General features: G+C 31.7%; 1 protein-coding gene and 1 long non-coding RNA gene across 2 annotated transcripts; one reads left to right on the forward strand and one right to left on the reverse strand.

The window, feature by feature from the left end:
* Window positions 1-3,348: 3,348 nt before the first annotated feature.
* Window positions 3,349-8,521, reverse strand: LOC146873046 (uncharacterized). The gene is made up of 4 exons (XR_014982034.1): window positions 6,610-8,521; window positions 6,030-6,496; window positions 5,508-5,702; window positions 3,349-4,903 (listed from the first exon to the last, which is right to left on the reverse strand). It is a non-coding gene; the product is annotated as an uncharacterized LOC146873046 (long non-coding RNA).
* A 768-nt stretch (window positions 8,522-9,289) lies between these two features.
* LOC118445782 (uncharacterized) lies at window positions 9,290-10,773 on the forward strand. The gene is made up of 2 exons (XM_035875682.2): window positions 9,290-9,908; window positions 10,121-10,773. Exons 1-2 carry the CDS (start codon window positions 9,290-9,292, stop codon window positions 10,771-10,773), a joined length of 1,272 nt encoding a protein of 423 aa, XP_035731575.1.
* Window positions 10,774-20,828: the final 10,055 nt, after the last annotated feature.

A 20,828-nucleotide genomic window follows, 5' to 3' on the forward strand; every position in this document is an offset into this window, starting at 1 on the left:
TTGCCCATGGTTGAAAGAGAAAGAGAGAGAGAGAGAGAGAGAGAGAGAGAGAGAGAGAGAGAGAGTATGTATGTGAGAAAGAGAAAGAGAGAAAGAGCGAGAAAGAGGGAAAGAGAGGGCAGGCCCGGTACGGAATCCTCTCCCAATCTCGATTCGATTGACGCCCCCGTTATCGCTCGTGTAACGCCGAAACCCGAACGCAAACTCGTAACTCACTGAAGCCGACTGCTCGACGAGCCTTCGACTCTTGCCGACTCCGCAGAAAAGCATGTGTGACGTAGTAGCCAGTTGGTCAAACGGTGGGGCACACCGCTACGGCTGGACGTTAGCGTATGGACGAGGAGGAGTAGTAGTATGAAGAAGACGACGAAGGCCGACGGAGGAGGGCACCGGAGGAGGCGGAGCTCTCCTTCGACTCCTCGAGGCTTTCAACGTGATAACACGACCTTCCCTTATTCTCTTTGTCTCTCTCTCTCTTTTTTCCTTTTTCTCTATCTTGTATTTGTCCTATTCTATTTCTTTCTCTTTAACCTATCAAGAAGTTGGGATAGAGGGTGGATGGAACGGGGGATGGAGGGTGAAAGGGAAAAAACAAAAATATCAATTAATTTCCTATGAATTTTTCTAATTTTATTGTTTACGATGTTACGAACGTTAATGTTATTGTAGTGTCTCTTTGGAGAACGCTTCATGGAACATAGTTTTCATTTGTGTTGCCTCTCTCTGTTCCGCGTGTGCTTCGCAAGGAATATCACGGCATAGTGCGCCAGTTGCTCACCAGATGTGGTGAGCGTGGCCGTTCCCGTTGAGAATCATGCCTCGCGCCCGCCCCCAGCCGCCCTTCCTCTTCAATCCTACTCCCCACTATGTCTTCCTGCCCCACCGTGTGCTACGACAACCCCACTCACTCTTTCTCTTTCTCTCTCTCTCTCTCTCTCTCTCTCTCTCTCTCTCTTTCTCTTTAGCTAGCATGTCGTGTATAAGCTCTCTCTCTCTCTCTCTCCCTCTCTCTTTCTATCTTTCTCTCTCTCTTTTTCCATCTATCTATCTATCCTTCTCTCTGATCAGGATTCTATTCTCCCCTCTACCAAAGCTTCCCTTGCGTGTCGCTGTCTCTCTCTCTCTCTCTCTCTCTCTCTCTCTCTCTCACTTCCTTTCTCTCTCTTTTTCTATTCACACGCCTGTGTGTGCTCGCTGTTTGTCCTACACCTCTTTTCTAACCATTCGTTCCTTTTTCTACATATGAACCACGCGCGCTTCGTATCAGCCTACGAGAAAGAAGACAGACGGTGAATATGAAGAATTCTTTTTACGACTATTTGCTTGACTTGATTTTGTTTTTGTTTTTTCTGTTTGTTTTTTGTTCTTTTTTTGTTTTTTTTCTCAGTCTCTCTCCCTTTTACATTAATTTATGAGATTGTAATTAGATCATTATCATAACGTTCCAATTTTTCAAAAGAAAAAAAAAAAAAAAAAAAAGAAAAAAAAAAGAAGAAGAAAAAAGGAAAAAACGTATTGTGTAAAATCAACGATATAAATTAACAAATTGTCAAATAACACTGTCCAATAATTTTACTTTTGTAATTGACTTTATCCGAAATCCATACTCTCTTAATCATCTTTATTTGTATAATTTATATTTGCCTCTCTATCACCAAACGGTAGCTACAGTGAACACGAACGGATCTTTACGATGAAAATTTATGGCAGGATTGTGGGAGTGATCGGTTCGGGCAGAGCCCCGAAAGATCACGTTGGTTGGTAGGGGGAAGGAGGGGGAGGGTGGAGAAGGGAGAGAGAGGGGAGAAGGAAAAAAGTCGAAGACGAACTGGCTATTTCGTTTCGATTTAAGACGGCGCACCGCCTGAGGGCAGCGTGTCACTCTTTTACTGGGACCCCCCCCGATTAGAATTTCTAATCAAGTCGTCGCAGGTGTAAAAAACGTATCGAGACCTTCATGAATCACGTGTTATAAAGCGAAGCCGCCAAGAGACACGTGTATCTGTTATGGTCCTGGTTGACTCTGAGCATGCTTTATGTACCACTTCTTCTTCCCCCCCTCACCCCTCTTTCCCTTCATTCATCTCTATCCCGTTTCCTGTAAGCGTTGCCTCTGCTGTCTCTATCGAATGTCCACGAGACGACTTCACTAAGCTGTCATTATCATCGAAATTGAGCTTTGATCGTTTCGAAATAATGTCGACGTGTGTTCTTCGTTGCGACATTGTTGATACGATACTTCAAATAAATTGATCGAATGATCGATAGAAATTCCTTTATATTCATGATAGCTTATTTTTTCTCTTCTTTATATATCATTAAAATAATTTTATTATATATCATTAAAAATAAACGAAATTGAAATAAAATTATGTTTCTTCTTTTTCTTTTTTTTTTTTTTCTTTATCTATTCAAATCAAAAATAAAAAATTTACGTATATACGTGTATTTACGTTTACAAACTCATTAGATAGATGTATACTTATCGCACGTATATATATATATTATATATATATATATATATATATATATATATATATATATATATATATACATATGTACAAAGATAAAGGTAGATGCACGCAGACTAAGAACCGTGGAAAAAATATATTCAATTCGAGGTTCACGGGGTAAGACACGGTGCAGAAAAACCAATACGTATCCGCGTGCCGGCCATGATGGATTGCCGGAGCTATGGGAAACTATCTGTCAAGCACAATATCGACCCTAGCTCTCTTCGTTCAACTCCCGGCAAACTCGTGCCTCCACCACCACCATCACCACCACCGCCGCCGTCGTTCGTCCTAGGGTTGCTTTCTATCCCTCTCTCTTTCTCTTTCTCTCTCTCTCTCTCTCTCTCTCTCTCTCTTTTTCTCTCACTCTTTGCAATGTAGGTTTATCTATACACCACCGTACGAACTCCTCGGTCCCTTTTTACTCTTCCTTTACCCCCACCAACTCACCCTTCGAACTGGAGATGGGGGGTATCCAGCTTCAGAGTCTTCGACCATTTCGTAAATGGCCACCATAGATGTTTTCTCTTGCATAGAAAAGAAAATCTAAGCATAAACTTATTGAGAAATTTTCATATCAATTTTATAAACTACGAAAATTATATTTAATTCTTCCTCGAGATTATAGATCCCATTATATTAATTTTATTAATTATATTAATTATATTGTTAAATAATTTCTAAGGGAAAGATCGAGTCAATATTTTTTCTAAACATAAAATAATAATTACTATCGATTATATCAATTTGTTCTATATGATTTATTTTTTGATGAAACAAATGTATAATGTTTTGTTATTCTGAAATAACTATTCTAGTAGACTAGTACTTCATTGATATTTTCACATAGAAAATTAGTTTATAATCGTCGTATATGTGAAATATATGGATCATTTGAAAAATTTGTTTTTCCCCTTTGCTTTTATTATTATTTAACTTTTTTTGTTACTTGGCTTTTATTGTTACTTGACTTCTACTTTCATTTTATTATCCGTTTAAGAATTTAATTATTAAATTAATACGAACTTAATTATTTAATTTTTAATTTTAAGAACTTAATTTATTTTAAATTAAAATAAAAAAAAAAAACAACGAATTTTTCAAATGATCTTCATCTCAAATACAATGACATTTATTTGTAGGTATTCCCATTATATTAAGCACCTGCAGGACTTTATACCTGCCAAATTATCTCTTTTAAAACTTATGCTTTCTATTCATTACTATTCTCTTCTTGTAATTAATATTTATTTACAATGCTAATATTAAATAGAAACATTTTACGAAATCAGTGAATAATGTTTAAATAATGTTAGTAATAATTTACGAAGTTTAGGATTAAAAAAAAAAAAAAAGGAAAATGAAATTCGTCAATAAATTTTTTTGAATAAATTACTTTCTAATCGTTTAATATTGATCGAACTTCGAAAATTATAAATTGGTCTTAATCGCATTTTTTTATCGATTCATATATATAATCGTACTTTAAAGTTATTTATATTTTATGTCGAAAAAGGTTACTATATACTCTAAAATAAATTTTAGTAAAGCCTCCCGGTCCGACGGTATTATCTAAGAAACTTTCACTTTAGAACCCTTACATGAATAACCGTACCCACGTACAAAATGATTTATGATATATATAAACAATTGTTCCCTGAATTTCAATCTTAAAAATAATTTTTAAACCCATCGTAAAAAGTTATATTATAACATTTTTACCAAAAAAAAAATATATATATATTCATATATATATATATATATTAATTTCTCACATACTATTATTTGAATATTTAACAAGTATCAGTTAAATCATACATAAAAGTGAGATATAAAAATTATTTAAAGGAAAAGAAGATAATTAGATATTGTCGGTTATATAAGATATAAAAAGAATTAATATGAAAATCTTTTTAAATAATAAATATACTTTTCGAAAACAATTACAACATTGTCATTTTGTACACTCATTGCACGTGCAAAGTTTTCCTTCACTTTAGTAGGATTTTTTTTTTTTTATAATATAACTAGACGATCGCATACATGATCATCAAAATATTTTTTTTAGATAAATTTAAGAGACAACAATTAAATTTGATGTGTATCGATTTTACAATGCGCACAACACTTTGAACCATGGATCCACTCACTTTAATATAATTGATATATACAAATTAAATCATAGTAAGTTTAATAAACAATTTTTAACCAATGTATACACTAAAAAATTAAAAAAAAAGAAGAACGAAGGATGAACGCTCGTGCACGCGCGAACCACGCTTTCGGCCATCTTGTTATGTGCGAAGAGCGCAGCTGCGCAGCCACTCTTCCTTCCCCTCACTTTTGACTATTTCTTTCTTTGTCGTTATAGTTACGTCATCGTCTTTGATCTATAACCGACGATCATAATTACAAGAACTTCAATTATTCATAATTTCTATCCTCTTATGAAAAAATATTACAACTTAGATTCTAATATATTTTAAAGTACAATCTTGCCAAATCTGTTGTAATGTAGAAAAAAAAAAAAAAAAAAAAATTAAAAGAAAAACCAGTTTTAAGATTATTTTGAAACAATTTATTTCTTAAAACTGAATTTACAATTAATTGAATCGATCAAATCGATATTTGATTTTATCAACGAATCGAATAAATTATTCTAACATTTGACCTAAAAAAATTGTTCGATATATAAATCAACCGATGGACCGATATACGAGGAACGTTAAAATCAAATTTCTGTAAAGTTCGATTTGATCGAAAGAAAAAAAGAGGCCGAAAAATTTAGAAATTATCAGAAAGTTCATAGGCAGCGAATCTTGTTCATTAATCAGCCGAGGTATGAATTTTCGTTGTCGCGTCAAAATATTTTCAGAATGACGTATGCAGTACTCGCAAACGAAATCGAGTTTTGAAACGTGAAGCTGAAGGAAGAGCAAAGGCCGAGAGAATATACCGGCAAAATGCAGCGTGAACGGCCGAGCTTTCGGGTACCTGAGAGCTATAGGATACTACTCGGCTGTTTAGCTCGTTCGGCCATAAATCATGGTGGTTGCAGGTCAGCTGCTCCGATGTTGCCGCCATAGCAAGTTTTCTCTTCACGATGCGTTCGGTGTTGAAGTCCAGTTACATAGAAAAAATTTTTATGCCAATTTTCGAACACTTCATAGATTTCCTCCTTCTTATTCTCTAAAAAGAAAAATGACAAAAATTTTTTATTTTTATTATTTTTTCTGCAAGTATTAGTCATTTGCATATGTCATAATATTCTGATTAATTAATTACAGCAAATGTAGAAAAAAAAAATATTTCTTTTTCTTAATATTTAAACGTCCTTATCGATTTATTTAAAACTCCTTCCCGTTCTTCAGTAATAAGATTTTTATCATATTATTGAAATCATTTTTGCATTACGAGAAAGTAACACCCACCGAAATTCATTTTCTTCGTTTAATCATTAGTAATAAATCAAGAAACTACTTTTGCCATAATTTTATCGATTATATTGATGAATACCTATGTAATGATTATATTGATATTGTTGCGGCTAGACATATTGCAGTTTATTATGATAATGAAGATAATTAGCATTGTAAAGACTGCATTAGATTGATCAAGTGTTAATGATGTTACTGCAGCAATGTAAATTGTTAGTCGTTTATTATCATCATAGTCGTTGAGGTAGATCAAATAGATGCAAAGATAGTTATTGAATTAACAGATAATGAATTTTCAATGGATGAAACACCAATGTTCAATATTCTATATTTCATGTATTCTGGTGGCGGCTTGGTCATCCTTTTAATCTTTGACTTCTCAATTCTGACATCAATACAAGAACTGCGTTTGAAGATAAAATATTTTTTATTTCTATACGATATTTTTTAATCAAAGCATAACGAATAAAATACTTCTTTCAATTCAAGTTTGGAAATGTATATTTTTGGCTTGTAAGTTTTTTTTTCTGTTCTCTTATCACGACCCTGAAAGAATAAAAGTTTTATTCAATAAAAATACAATATTATTTTGTTTCACGACAATTTAAATATAGATATAATTTAAATAATATAAGTTTTTAAATGAATTTGATACTAACCTAACTGTTAGAATTATTAGATCTCACTTATGAATAATCAGGACAATGATGCTTAGTATGACATTCCGTACGATCATTGATTTCATTACAAGACCACTTCTTATCAAACTCATCGATGCTGAGCTATTATGTCGTTGGATTTATTTTAGAAGTTGTCGATAGTGTACATCCGTACCATTGAACAAATAAGTTTGAAGGTACACATCTGTTTGTATATTATTCATGTCGAACTGGTATGTCCAATTGGAATTAGTTTCTTGAAGTTGTAGGTATAAGAACCTTGAAATTGTAAGTATTCATCTATAGATGACATATTATCGAAACTTTCCTGTGAAAGGTAACCTTGGAAGATAATTCCTTGAACTGTATAATTTCCATTTGTTTAGCATTGCTTTGTTTCTTTATAATTTATCCGAAATACCATTTATTATCTTCATTTTTATAATCGATAATCATTTCCAGTTGATGATAGGTTCGTCGTGTCTTACTTATCGCTTGTTTGTTAATTCCCCGTGCAAAAGCAAGTCAATAATGGAAAATGACAATTGGAAATTTCATGTTTATGAAATTTCCTAAAGTACGTGTACATTTTAGAGATAATGAGATTTGGTTGAATGGATTTATTTGTTGGGCATCATTTTCCTATTTACAAACAATATCGTTACGTTGGTAGGAATTGCATTACTGTACTAAGTTACGAACAGAGTATCCAAGTGTGAAAAAAATCCATTCATCCAATATATATATATATAGTACAGTGACTTCCATGACGCAATAGAGTTTACAAAAAACTGGCTTTAAATAACACTGGCGATTGGTCATTTTAATGGTATTTATTAGAAAAGATTAAACGAAAGTATATTTGAATCACGTTAATCAGTATTTCAAGATATTGCGTAAATGTTTTCTCATCGATTTAAAGTCTAAAGGAATAAGCATTATTTCATATGATGTCAGAGACAAAGTTTCAAAGATATTTAACAAATTTAGTCAGATTTCTTTTCATAATTAATATCCATTTAATTATTGATATTGTATTATATTTAATATGAGTTACCGTCTAATTAATTTGTCTAATAAGAAATATTTAAAAAAAAAAAGGTATCAAAAATCATCGAAAATTTTATATGTAAAAATTGTCGATCTATTTCTTCCCACTTATCCATGAAAAGACGATCCACTCTCCTTAATTCGTCCCTTTTCTCTAGCCCTTATTTTTCTTTCGCCGACGATGCGTCGAAACGAAAGTAGGATTAATGAAAATAGAGAGTACGAGGAGGGCTGTGAGGAGGACCGCACTAAATGCACGTGTATATATGACCGAGAAGAGAAAGAGAGGGTTCTGCAGCTTTGATTAATCGACGCCGGTCAGAGTTTCTAGAGAAAGACGTCACTCGCAAGACTGCCTTCGTCTAGCCTTTGCCACGCATTGTGTTTATCTTGCCCACTTACTTCAAATCTTTATTCCATCGTCTTTCCTTTTTATTAGAAAACAAAAAAAAAAAAGAAAGAAGTAAGGAAAGACGAGCTATCGAATAAACGATCAAATGATTCAATCGATTTTAAATATTTATAAAATGGATGTTTATTTTTTAATAATAATTTGCAAATTTATTTAATAGATATAAATATATATATATATATATATATATATGTATATATATGTATATATATATTTTTTTTAATTAAAATTTTGATACACCATTTTATTATGGCTAGTAATTTGTCTTTATGTTAAAGTGATTCAACGGATTGCTTATTCTAATGATATTCAATAGAAGAAATCAAACGAAAATATATTTGAAGCACGTTAATCATATATTTCAAGATATACACAGAGATATTTCTATTTCTCAAAATAAATGTGAAATCCTATTCATATATTTAGGAAGACAAGAGAGAAATTCAACGAACGATTACAGAACAATTTTTCACAAATTTTCTCGAAAATTACAGATATATCGCGTGAGAAGAATTTTCAGAACATATTCTAAATCTCGCTATCGTGATGATTCGTAGAGGGGTTGCACACATGGTGGGATGTCAATTGTACGAGCATTGAACAAGGATGGAACGTTTTTGCGGGGAGTATTCAATGTGAATTTTGTATCAATAGCGTTAATAGTGGGAGGGGACTTAGCAGGAGTCGAATATCGAAGAAGCGAACGTGTCGGGGGTGGTTTGGCTTGGTAGTGAATCAAAGGGCAGCTGATAGAAAGGGGGGCCTATGGCCTCCCTCGGCGTATACAGGAGGTGTGCTAGGGGGTCCAAATTTTGTAGCCTGGGTAGGCCAACTTCCCTCTCCACTTTCTCATTTTCCTTTCATACCGTACTGAGCAAAGTTCTTTGGGCTGTACTTTCGTGTACAGTAATAAACCAGTGAAAGTTTCCTGGGTTGTCCCTTTTGAAATGCATTAAGCCCATGTACAGTGGATGGACAACACTCTTGGTATATCTCTATTTTGTCACGAGAATTAGGAAAACGCTTCATTCTATCGTAAGACGTCTCAGTGCTTACTTCGTTCTCTTAGTTCTCTTATAGAAGTGCACACAGTTACAAACATTAGAACAGTTTCTCAAGTGTGCAATCGGTGATAAAATACATATTAAGTGGAAGAAGAAATAGTTAAGTGCGAGCTAAAAGTTAAAAAGTGAAGTGTTTCTACATCGCATAATTAAAATGAGCAATCCATCTTATCACTATAACATGGGAGTTAACTACTGCTCTTATCCAGAGAGACAGATTGGCAATGAAATGAATCTAATATCTTGCAATGAAGTCAATCAAAGAATTGGCAACGAAATCAGTCAAATGGCAAGTAATGAAATATACCAAAGATCTGGCAATCCAATCATTCAAAGGGTAGGCAATGAAATATGTCAAAGAACTGGCAATCAAATTATTCAAAGGATAGGCAATGAAATATGTCAAAGAATTGGCAATGAAATGCCGCAAAATACTAATAACCAAGTGAATCAAGGGACTGGAAATTGTTACATGGAACAGCAAGATTCAAGCAATCAATCAACGAGTCTCTTAGAATCTATTTTGCGTCATGGAAAGGATGCAGTTCAGGATGGATATATAAATTCATGCACAGAAAGTATTTCGCCGGAAAGCATGGAGAATATGATATCAGTAGAGGGTTGCTTGGAATCTACAGGAAATACTGTGATAATGGGATATGAACCAAATCTCTCCTTATTGCGACCACGTAATTATGTTACTCCGGTGACGGCATCCAACTCGACAATGACGGTCCAACGAAACATCTCCAATCACTCAGCATCGGAAACTGGTAAGAAAGGGTCTTATAAGGAAATCAATAATGATCGTATAAAAAATCATGATAAATATCAATGTCCTGAAGATTTTTCTCACATAACATATCTGTGATTTTCGTGAAAAAATAGCTGTTTCGTTCAAAAGAAAAATATTATTAAAGTAATCATATTTTTCTAGAAAATTTCTACCTGATATTTACATTTGTTCAAACTTTTATTGTTTCAGAAAACGTTGCTAAGGGACAAACCAAACGAACTAGGCAAACCTATACACGTTACCAGACATTAGAATTAGAAAAGGAATTTTATACGTCACGGTATTTGAGTAGGAAACGTCGTATGGAAATATCAGATTTGTTAGGTTTAAGCGAACGACAGATAAAAATTTGGTATCAAAATAGAAGAATGAAAGCTAAGAAGGAGGGTCAAGTGGTCATCAATCCAACGAATAATAGGATATTAAATAATATTCCAACCGCTCAAAGTTCATCAACTAATACTCGATCGCGTACCAGTCGAATGCCAAATTCATCAACTGTTAGTTCGATGTGTACAAATCGCGTATCAAATCTATCAAATCCTGTTCCATCTACGTCAAGAGGAATAATTCCCATAACTGGGCAACAACTTACATTTCCGCAATACGAACAACAGAATCAACAATATTATCAGCAATACAACCAACAACATTTTGCCGTCCCAATGCAGCACAACTTACACAATTCTTATTTTGGTTATAATAATAACCATACAATGCCTAATATGCAATATTTTCAACAGCAACAACCACAATATCCTAATTACAATAATTTTTGTTATTATGATAGAAGAACCTACGACGGAAGTAATTCAATGGGTGGTTACAACAATAATCATTGAGTGGGGAAAATAAATTTGAATGGTCATCTATATTTTTTTTTTTTATATAAAAAAAAAAAATGAAGAAAAAAAAAAAGAAAGACGATCGATTTGAATAATACGATACATGTGTATCTTATTTATGATATTACTGACGGATAGTATAGTATTTTATTAATGATATTACTGACGGATGTTGTTAATGATGTGTTACTTAGGTATTAAAAAAAAAATTTTTTTTCTGCAATACGAATTTGACATTGCGTGATGACAATATATATTAATAAGATATAGAAATATTAACAAATGTATAATTATTTTATATAGAAGTTGTGTTTTTATGATCCAACTTAAGAAGTTATGCCATTAATAATTTTTTTTGTTTTTTTGTTTTTTTTTTTTTTTTTTAAGAACAAGAAGCCCATCGATGTCATTTTCAAAGATTGGCATGAAAATTTTTATATCTAACTGAACTGGAATGATTAATGATGCGTTGAATGTTCACTCATGTGGTGACCGAAACTACGGGGATTCCGAATGGTCGATCGAGATGGACACGCGAGTCCTCTGACGTAGACACATCGACACATAAACGATGCAACGAGCGAGTTTCTTATTGCATGAGTATATATATATATATATATATATATGTATGTATGTGTGTACGCGTGCATGTAGATATCTACGCTTCTCTGTGAAAAGATGTCCTACCTCGTCCAAAGCGTACAATAATAAATAATAATTCGGTGAGGGTGATACTTGTAGAAAAAGTTGAGGGTTCTTTGGGTGGAGGGCGAATTGCAAATGATTCCGAATACTAACTTCATTTTCAATGGATGGATAATAGTTAGCTTATTCCATTGATCTAAGTGAAATAATCACAAGAAATAATTTTTCTTTTCTTTTTACTGTATATAGGTATATCATGGAGAGTGAAGATAATATATATATATAAAATATTATATATATATATATATATATATTATGTATATATATATATATATATATATAAAGAAAACGTAAAACGTTAATATATTCTATAAAACTAAATAAATTTATATGAATGTTAACAATATCAATGGAAATAAATATGAATTATTAAAATTTTAAGAAATCTGTTCTATATTATATACCCAAATCATATCCATTTAAATATTTATTTAGCTTTTATTTTTACTTAAGATTCTCCCGTTTTGTTTGAGAAGATTCAACAAAATCCTTGATTCAATACGTATCCATATGATTTGTTTAATGATCTATCCTTTCGAGTTTGCAACATTGGATTTTAAAAAGCTTATATAAAATCGAACACTGTCAAATCGAACAATATAATGATTGAAAGTTTTTACCAAACGTTTTATCGGTCTTTCCGCTAATAGATAGATCCATAGATCGGAAAAGTCAGTATTATAACAGTAGTGGTACCGTACAGAACAAACAAAATATAAATCAATCTGAGAATAATAGCGAGCAAACCGTCTGGCTTGATCCCGATATTCCCAATTTTTCCAAATGGATGCTGGAGAACCGCCCCCTCCCCTTCTCCTCTTGGGTATCAAAGTTTCCCCCATTGCCTTTTTCAGCGAACGAAAAGGAAACAGGGGCACATATGTCGTCCTTTGAACGTATGATTCATTTCACGGAACATGGATCCCCAATTTTATTCAGCGGTCTCGAGGAAAATCGTTCCGTTTAATTCGGGTGAACCTTAAGTAATTAGCAAATTCATTGCTTCATGCTTGAATTTTGTCACATATGAAAGAATTGTATACGATAAATACAATGTGCGTGATTCAAATCGTACTATCGAATAATTTCACAATTTTTTTTATCCTCGTACTTTGTGCGTACATATATAAATATTAAATAAATAATTTTCAAGAAAATAATTTTCAAGAAAATATTTTCAAGAAAATAATTTTCAAGAGAATATTTTCAAGAGAATATTTTCAAGAAAATAATTTTAAATCTTTGTACATTTCTATTTTCCTTTCTTTCTTCTTTTCCTTTCTTTCTTTCTTTTTTTTTTTCTATTTCTTTCTCTTTTTGTTACCTGATTATCCTTCAGTGACCTTTTAAGAAGCTGACGTGTTACTTGTACAATGAATTGTATAGAAATAGAAACAAACTTTCAAGATGCTTTTTAAAATTTAAAAGGTCGTTACGGTCGAAATCGTTGGGGACCGTTGGAAATTTCCAATGTTACATGTAAGTCAAACGTAAATCTTATGTCTGTTCAAAATGCGCAAAGAGAAAGTTTTATGATCCTACATTTTTGAAAGTTTCATACACGAAGAAATTTGGAAAAAGTAAAATCCCCGATTTTACTTTAAATAATTTTTCTCTTTTCCTTTGTACCTCTATTGATGACAGCACCCAACTGACAGCAAATATATGACCATAATATTTTGTTTATTATTAAGGTCTATGAAATTAAATATTAATAAATATGTCTTAGGACCTTTAGAGAAAGTAAGTTTTAAGACCCTTCAAGAATATACCGAAAGATTGTGAACAGGCATGACTGGAAAAAAAGAAAAATTTTGTTTTTCGACCTGTTGCTTTCAAGTTAAGTATATATACACTTTTTTTTTTCTTTTTTAAATATACGTATGAAAAAATCGTAATGATATCTTTTTAAAACATACTTACAGATAAGTTTTTTTTATTTTTTTTTTTTTTTTGATATTACCTGCTATGAAAGAGTAATATATTGGCGATGATAAAGATGACTCGAGAATAGTATAAGGTGTTCATGAGGGTGTCGCGTGTTACGGCACTGCTTGGGGTAACGTGCGGCTCTTGTCCTCGAGGTGTTCGGTTGTTAAGCTACGAAGCTATTTACGAGGCAACCTCGTAAAATATAAACTCCGCTCACTTTCCTGCAATACGTCATTCCAGGTGTCATCCAGGTAGTTTGCTTAATTCTATGTCCTGTTTCGTTGTCGTGGTAGGACGCACGACACTTAGTTTATCTTTTTTTCCGATCCACCGAACTAGCGTATTAGCGTGAACATCTAATGAATCATAATTTAATTTTTAATACATATATCTTTGTTTCTTATAAATAAAACGTTAGCAAATGTTTCTTTTTATTTTTATTTTATTTTATTTTTTTTTTTTTTTTAATCTATCGTTGAAGTTAATATAATATTTAAGTTTATTTAATATAATATTTTTTATTATATATATATATATATATATTAATTTATAATATATAGTATTATGTTTATTATTATAGATTACATATTATTATAAATACACACAAATATATATATATATATATATATATATATATATATATATAATTTGTTTACTAACAGATTAATAAAGCTTAACCTTCATTTCTAATGATTCTAATAGTTCAAGTCAAAATAATATAAGTCATCATTTTCAAACAAAGAAAAACATTTCTAAATGGAATATGATGTACGTGATGTTAGGATTAGATTTAGCGAAATGCTAAAGTTTTCTCTAACACATCTTTCATTTTTTTCTAATCGTTTTTATTAACCTAGCATTCCTTTCGTTTAGTCAACATTTGCTTTCTCACTTTTTTTTTTATTCTCTCGTCGTAGCCAATCATACGAATTTCCTCACGTAACGCAATGTTTAGATAACTTTCGAATTCGTCCTTCAAAATTAATACACAATAACGTTCTCTCACATATCGCACTAAATACATTACTATAGATCTATTTATACTTTGTAATTCAAATGTAACGAAATATATATTACCAATTTATGCGTTTAAAATCTAACATCTGATCTTACATTAAACTTTAAATATTATAAGTATTTTTCCGAAAAATTAATAATTCTGACTTATATCGTTTTGACCGCCCACCAGAGATTTATTGGCATCGCTTTTCATTTTAAATTATGCATCCGGTGTAGATACATTAATTTTGTGTTACGGCTTATGTAAGAGAAAAGCTTCTATATAATCTATGAGCAATGTAGGAGATATGTTACAAAAAAAAAAAAATAAAAAAATAAAAAAAAAGAAAAGATAACTGTCAAATTGAGCTTGACCTTGAAATTTATAATCTAAGTAAAAAATTTTAAATCTTTTTTAATGTATTCTACTTACCATAAGGATGAAAAGTTTCATGAAAAAGGAACCATGTGTGGCAATCAAAGCGTTTTCTTAAAAAAAACCGATATAGAAGTTTCATCGTTTCGTTAAATAAGTATTTTTACAGGCGCGATATTTTTACACGAATGTAAATGATTAGAAAAAAAAAAAAAACGAATTGTATAATAATTTTCAAACGAAATATTTAAGAGAATATTTAATAGAACGAAATATTTCAGATAAATTATAACGATAGGAATTATAACTTTCTCTTCTCGTATATCTTCGAAACTCACTCACTCGACGACAGGCAGCTAATTACTATGATTATTGTGATATTGTGATCATAGTTATATATATATATATGTATCTGAAGGTCATCGTATTTGTTTTCTTTCCTAATTGTTTACATTCAGGTTACAATATCACGTCTTTAGAACGTACAGTAATATCTATTATAAGAAATATTCTTTCAACCAAAGAGACATTTCTACATCATTTAATAAATACATTTTATAAAATACATTATATCCTATTAAAAAAAAAAAAAAAAAAAACTTTGCCTTAAATTTTATGAGATCAATTTCACGGTAATTTTCTTTTTAACATATTGCGAATCAATTTTATTACTAGCTTTAGTTTTATTACTGACCAATCCAGTGGACAATAAGCTTTTATATAAATTTTACAGTCACGCTTTAAAATTAAATGCCCATTATAATTTTGATGTTATTTATTACATATTCTTACAAGCTAATATATATATATATATATATATATATCAAAATTCTCGTGATTGTTCAAAAGTTTTAGAACAGAAAACACGAGAATTCTCATGAATCGTCTGCAATGTGTTAAAATTCATATCTTTCGCCGTTTATAGATCGCAGTATCACCTGTAAAAGCAGAATGACAGAAAAATTCTTTTACACCCGATATATTTAAAAGTAACAAATCCAATAGAAAAGAATTATGCAATGAAGAAGAAGAAAAAGAAAAAAAAATAGAAAAAGAAAAGAAAAGAAAAAAGATTCTTTTCTCACGACAACGGATAACAAATTGTTACAAAATTGACACCGTTAATCCGCAGGTTTGGTGCTAATGGCAGAAATATATGGAAGGAGTGAGCGGGCGGTTCTGGGCGTGGCGGAAAAACTGCTGAGCAATCGTTTAAGGGTAGCTCGATCTTCTCTTAAAGGTAGCGAAGTAACAAGACAAAAAAGAAATTCATGTTCTTTGACGCATCCTCGATACAGCATTGCTCTTGTTTCATTTTTCAACGATCGAAAAAACTGTCTACAAGATTTTTCTCGACGATTATTACGAATAAAAATTAATTTCAATCGCTAATGAGAATATGAAAAATGACGTATATCCCTTTATATAAAAATATGTAACATATTATCACAATAGACAATATCATTTCATGATTATATTATTATAAATTAATTATAATTGCAATTGGTTGTAACGATTTATATTTGATATGAACAAAAGTTTATATATCGATTGAAAAAATGCCAATAACGAGAAAGGAAGAGATAAATATATTTGTCAGATGGTGTTGACAGATTATATTGTTGTGCAAAGAAATTCTTAGCTGAAGACTGGAGATGAGGATAATCTTGATATACTACAGTTAGGTAGGTAGGTAGGTAGATAGGTAGGTAGGTAGGTAGGTAGGTAGGTAGGTAGGTAGGTAGATAGAAAGAATTCAACAAGGTTGTGCACACCTTCGATGCGTATATTTATACGACTTTAGTCCCTTCAGGGAATGTTTCAAAAGAGTTCATATCCCAAAGGATAAATATTGTGGAAAATTAATCAGCTTCTGATTCTTTAACTATCGTTTCGTATCCTCCTCCTTTTATTCTTATTCAGTTTCTTCATATTCTCGAGGGATTTATATTATTGGAAAAATCTCGACTTAAGTATTAGCTTGTTGAAATGATTCTCTTTAAGATTTTCGTACGTCCTTCACATCACATTTTCAATTTGCAAATCTCATAATATTTCTAATTATCGAATTTTAAAATCTAATAACACTAAGGAAAAGTTTAAGTATGCGATAAATATACTTAAGATTAAGATTAAGATTAAGATTAAGATTAAGATTATACTAATAAATTTTGAAAGGCAATTGAGTTTCACTAATGACCTTCTTTCTGTTAGTTAAATCACTGTATATATATATAGATATATATATATATATATATATATATATATATATATATATATACGTACATACAAATATATGTACGTGACTTTACAATAAAATATATCGAATATACCTATGTGTATAAGTACGTATTATATTCTTCTTTTTTATTATAATCCTATATTTATTATATTCTCCCATTCCTGTTTTTTATTTATTTCTATTTTACTATTCGGAATGATAGATATGAGATATAAATTGAAATAAAAAAAAAAAAAAAAAAGAAAAAGAAAAAAAAATAAAATAAAACCAAAGAAAAAAAAGGAAAGAAAAAGAAAAAAGAATATGCAATGAATGAAAGATGAAAGATTTTTAAGAAGAAAGAAACGATATTATTGCTTCTGAAAAAATAAAAGAACGCTTATCGTATTAAGATTAATTTAAATATATTGAACGATAGAGGCAACGACGATGGTGGTGGCGTCGGTAGACCATCGCACTATCAATGCGTTGAAGATTGACAGGGCTGGCTATGATAAATGAGATTTCTAGCGTTCTATTCCGTGATCTGCCTCCTCCTCTCCTTGCCACCACCAATCCTGCATGCCGCGTACCATCGTGGATCCACCCCTGCTGAGTACGGACCGAGGGGTGCTCGGCTAGACCGAGCAAAAAGAGAAGATATCTTTGGTGAGAAGTAAACACGTTACATGGAACGAATCTAGGATCGATATCATTCGAGTTGAACATCGGTAAATCTTTTCCTTAGCAAGATGCGGTCTGCTTCATCTAAAATCTTAAGACACAATGATTCTCATTTTCTTTCGATCGTTTGACAAGCTGTCATCTCTTTTAGAGACAAACAATAAAATGATTAGTAAATGTACATACATATATATATATATATATATATATATATATATGTTGTAATAATTTATTTACGACCAATGACGAAATTATTGAAGAGTATATAATGATGGAACATGATGTATTATTTAGATATATATTTTTAATGTCAATATGTAATTAATCGTCATCATTTTAATTAATAAATATCTAGTTGGTGCATTGCAATCTTTAATAAATTATAATGTGACTGATTACATATGTACATACTAGTAAATAAAATATTGTATATTCATGTAAATTAGATTGTCGAAATAGTATTGTACATGTCTAATTTAATGGTATTTTATATATTCCTTTTTAAATATAAAAATTTCTTTCTTTCGTGTTTCATGTATATCTATTTAATTTATATATATATATATATATGTGTGTGTGTGTGTGTGTGTGTGTGTGTGTGTGTGTGTATGTGTGTATACCGAGATGATAAGAAGATGATATACCGAGTATTTTAAAATGCAAGGCGATTTTCATTGTTAATTTTTCAAATAACATACAAACACGAACATCAAATATCTGATCTCAAAGTGCATTAAAACTTAACTCAGGTAACAGCTAACATTTTCAAACGATGCCTACACATTCATCGTATCGCAATTAATATTAATCTGAATTATCTTAATTAATACGCATTGGGAACATTAAATACTCGTCCATAGGACGTTTCTCAGGCGACGTTTCCTTCCCTTCGTGATAAACGTCCAACGTGAACGGCTTCGTTCCAGACGACCAGTGATCTTCAAGCTTTCACAACTTCGGTAAATCTTGTTTGACTATCTGAATGTAATATTTTAATGTCGGTAATAAATTTTTGAAGAAGACACTTCATAGAGTTTCTAATTTATAAATTTTATGAAATATTAATTATTACCTATACGTAAAATGATGATGAATAAAAATAATTCTTTTTCCATCTCTTCATTCGTAATATATTTTTCTTAAATTTTTTTCTTTTTCTTTTTTTATTTGTTTTTCTCTTTTTTTTTTTTTTTTCTTTTTTTTTTTTTTGAAGAAATAAATCGTTTAACATAAAAATTTCTTTCCAAATGAATTTCATAATATAAAAATGGTTTGAATACCACTGGAAATACGAAAGGAACGTTTCTTAGTTGGTTCGTCCGATGAAAGTGTGTTTATCGGATGGCATTGAAAGTATCATTAGCCGGTTATTGGGATCACTCGGATAGCAAGAGACTCGATTGCTCTCGTCGTCGAGGTCTATGTGGATAGGCGTATATTTGCTTCTATCCTTGTATATCCGCCTAGGTAAAGCCATCCTGACTTCATTCACGTCAGATGCGAAGCGACCACGTCATTTATCTGCCAGGCTATTTGAGCTAACGATGCATTGCCCGATTTGTTACTTGGACTCCTGGCACGCTCGTACAAACTGCCGATTTGTGTATTCCTATGAAATGTTCTGTTACGAAGAATTTGCTTTCTTTTGTCGGGATACGATACATTAAAAGAAAATAATTATTCATTTAGTTTTATTTTTATTAAATGTATTGGATTTATATCACATTCGATATTTTTGGGACACTCTAATATCATAAGTGATAATAAGTGTTTTAAGAAAAAATAAAAAGAAAAGAAAAAAAAAAAACAACAAAAAAAGATATAGAAAATAGAAAATAATCGATGGATTTTTTTTTTCTTTCCTTAATCTAAACGCTTGCGTTCACATTTTGATTATTCGTTTTAATAATCATCGGATTATGTCAGTTATCATTTCTAATATTTATAGGCATATAATGTCTTACAATTAATAGTTTTGATTCAGTTATATCCAGATTAAAATTTGAAGATATAGTTAAATGAAAATTGATCGAATCTTAATGCAATATCGGTGTAACATCCGAGTATGGTAATGTTGGCGTAGCGAGAAGTGGAACAACTCGAAAAGAAAACGTGCAACATGCGACTAAAGTTAATGAGAGTTTTGCGTGTACCGGAAACCGGACTGGCTCTTCTGATGTACGAAAGAGAACGTTTACAATTCCCCTTTCTTACAAACCCTCTCTGTTAACAGTGCACCACTCGAACCACTCCCAAATTTTGCACGCATTCTGAATATTCTATATGGCTATGCGAAAATCGTTCGTTCGTCCTTTTTTACCTTTTTTTTCTTTTTAGAAAAATAAATCACTATATCTCTTATATCGAAATATAAGAATTAACGATGAATTTATATTATTTCTCAATTACAAATGCATGCAATATCCCAATATTAATATTATTATGTTCCATTGGATTAATAAACATTAATTCGTATTTACCTTTAAGCTATTTCTAAACATTTACAGAAAGGTAAACTTTTTTAAACGGTCGATTATGCAAGATTTCGTTGAGACGAGAAGGAGTGAATGCGCCGATGCCAGATGACGATAAATCACTCGCGTTACGTCATAGCTTGGCTCCAAAGCGAACCCTCGATTCCGTTCCTACGAAAGAATAAGAAGAATCCGGAAGTATGGTTAGGTGAAGGGTAGGGAGAATGGGAATACGAGAAGGGACGAGATTGTGTCTCGCGGTTTGCCGTGAAGCAACTTTTCTATAGATACCTAACATACGAACTCGCTAGGCTTCCACGTTGGAAACTTAGCGAAGCTTAGGGTGCAGGAATCTCCCTTTCTTCTTTCGCATCCTTCAGCACCGTAGTACGAGAACGTAAGAGACAAACAAGCGAACGAGTGTGAGTGAATATCCAGGAACGTAATTAATGGGTAGTTTGGTGGTCAACTGGACAGCTGTCCCCTTTTCTTTTATTCTTTCTTTCTCTCTTCACCAAGGAATGGAATCGTGTAGAGTCGACGAAGCGTCGCGGTTGACTCTGAAAGAGAAAGAGAGAGAAGGAGAGAAAAAGAGAAAGAGAGGAAGAGAGAGAGAGAGAGAGAGAGAAAAAGAAAGAGAGAGAAAGGACGACACAGAAAG

The sequence above is a fragment of the Vespa mandarinia genome, chromosome 4 (assembly GCF_050613455.1).
Source record: "Vespa mandarinia isolate Hongniang chromosome 4, ASM5061345v1, whole genome shotgun sequence".
Lineage (NCBI taxonomy): Eukaryota > Metazoa > Arthropoda > Insecta > Hymenoptera > Vespidae > Vespa > Vespa mandarinia.

What these genes read in the sequence shown, in the direction of transcription:
- LOC118445782 (XM_035875682.2), top strand. Translation starts at nt 9,290, where the DNA reads ATGAGCAATCCATCTTATCACTATAACATGGGAGTTAACTACTGCTCT. An exon ending in TCACTCAGCATCGGAAACTG is followed by an intron (nt 9,909 to 10,120) that starts GTAAGAAAGGGT and finishes TTATTGTTTCAG; the next exon opens with AAAACGTTGCTAAGGGACAA.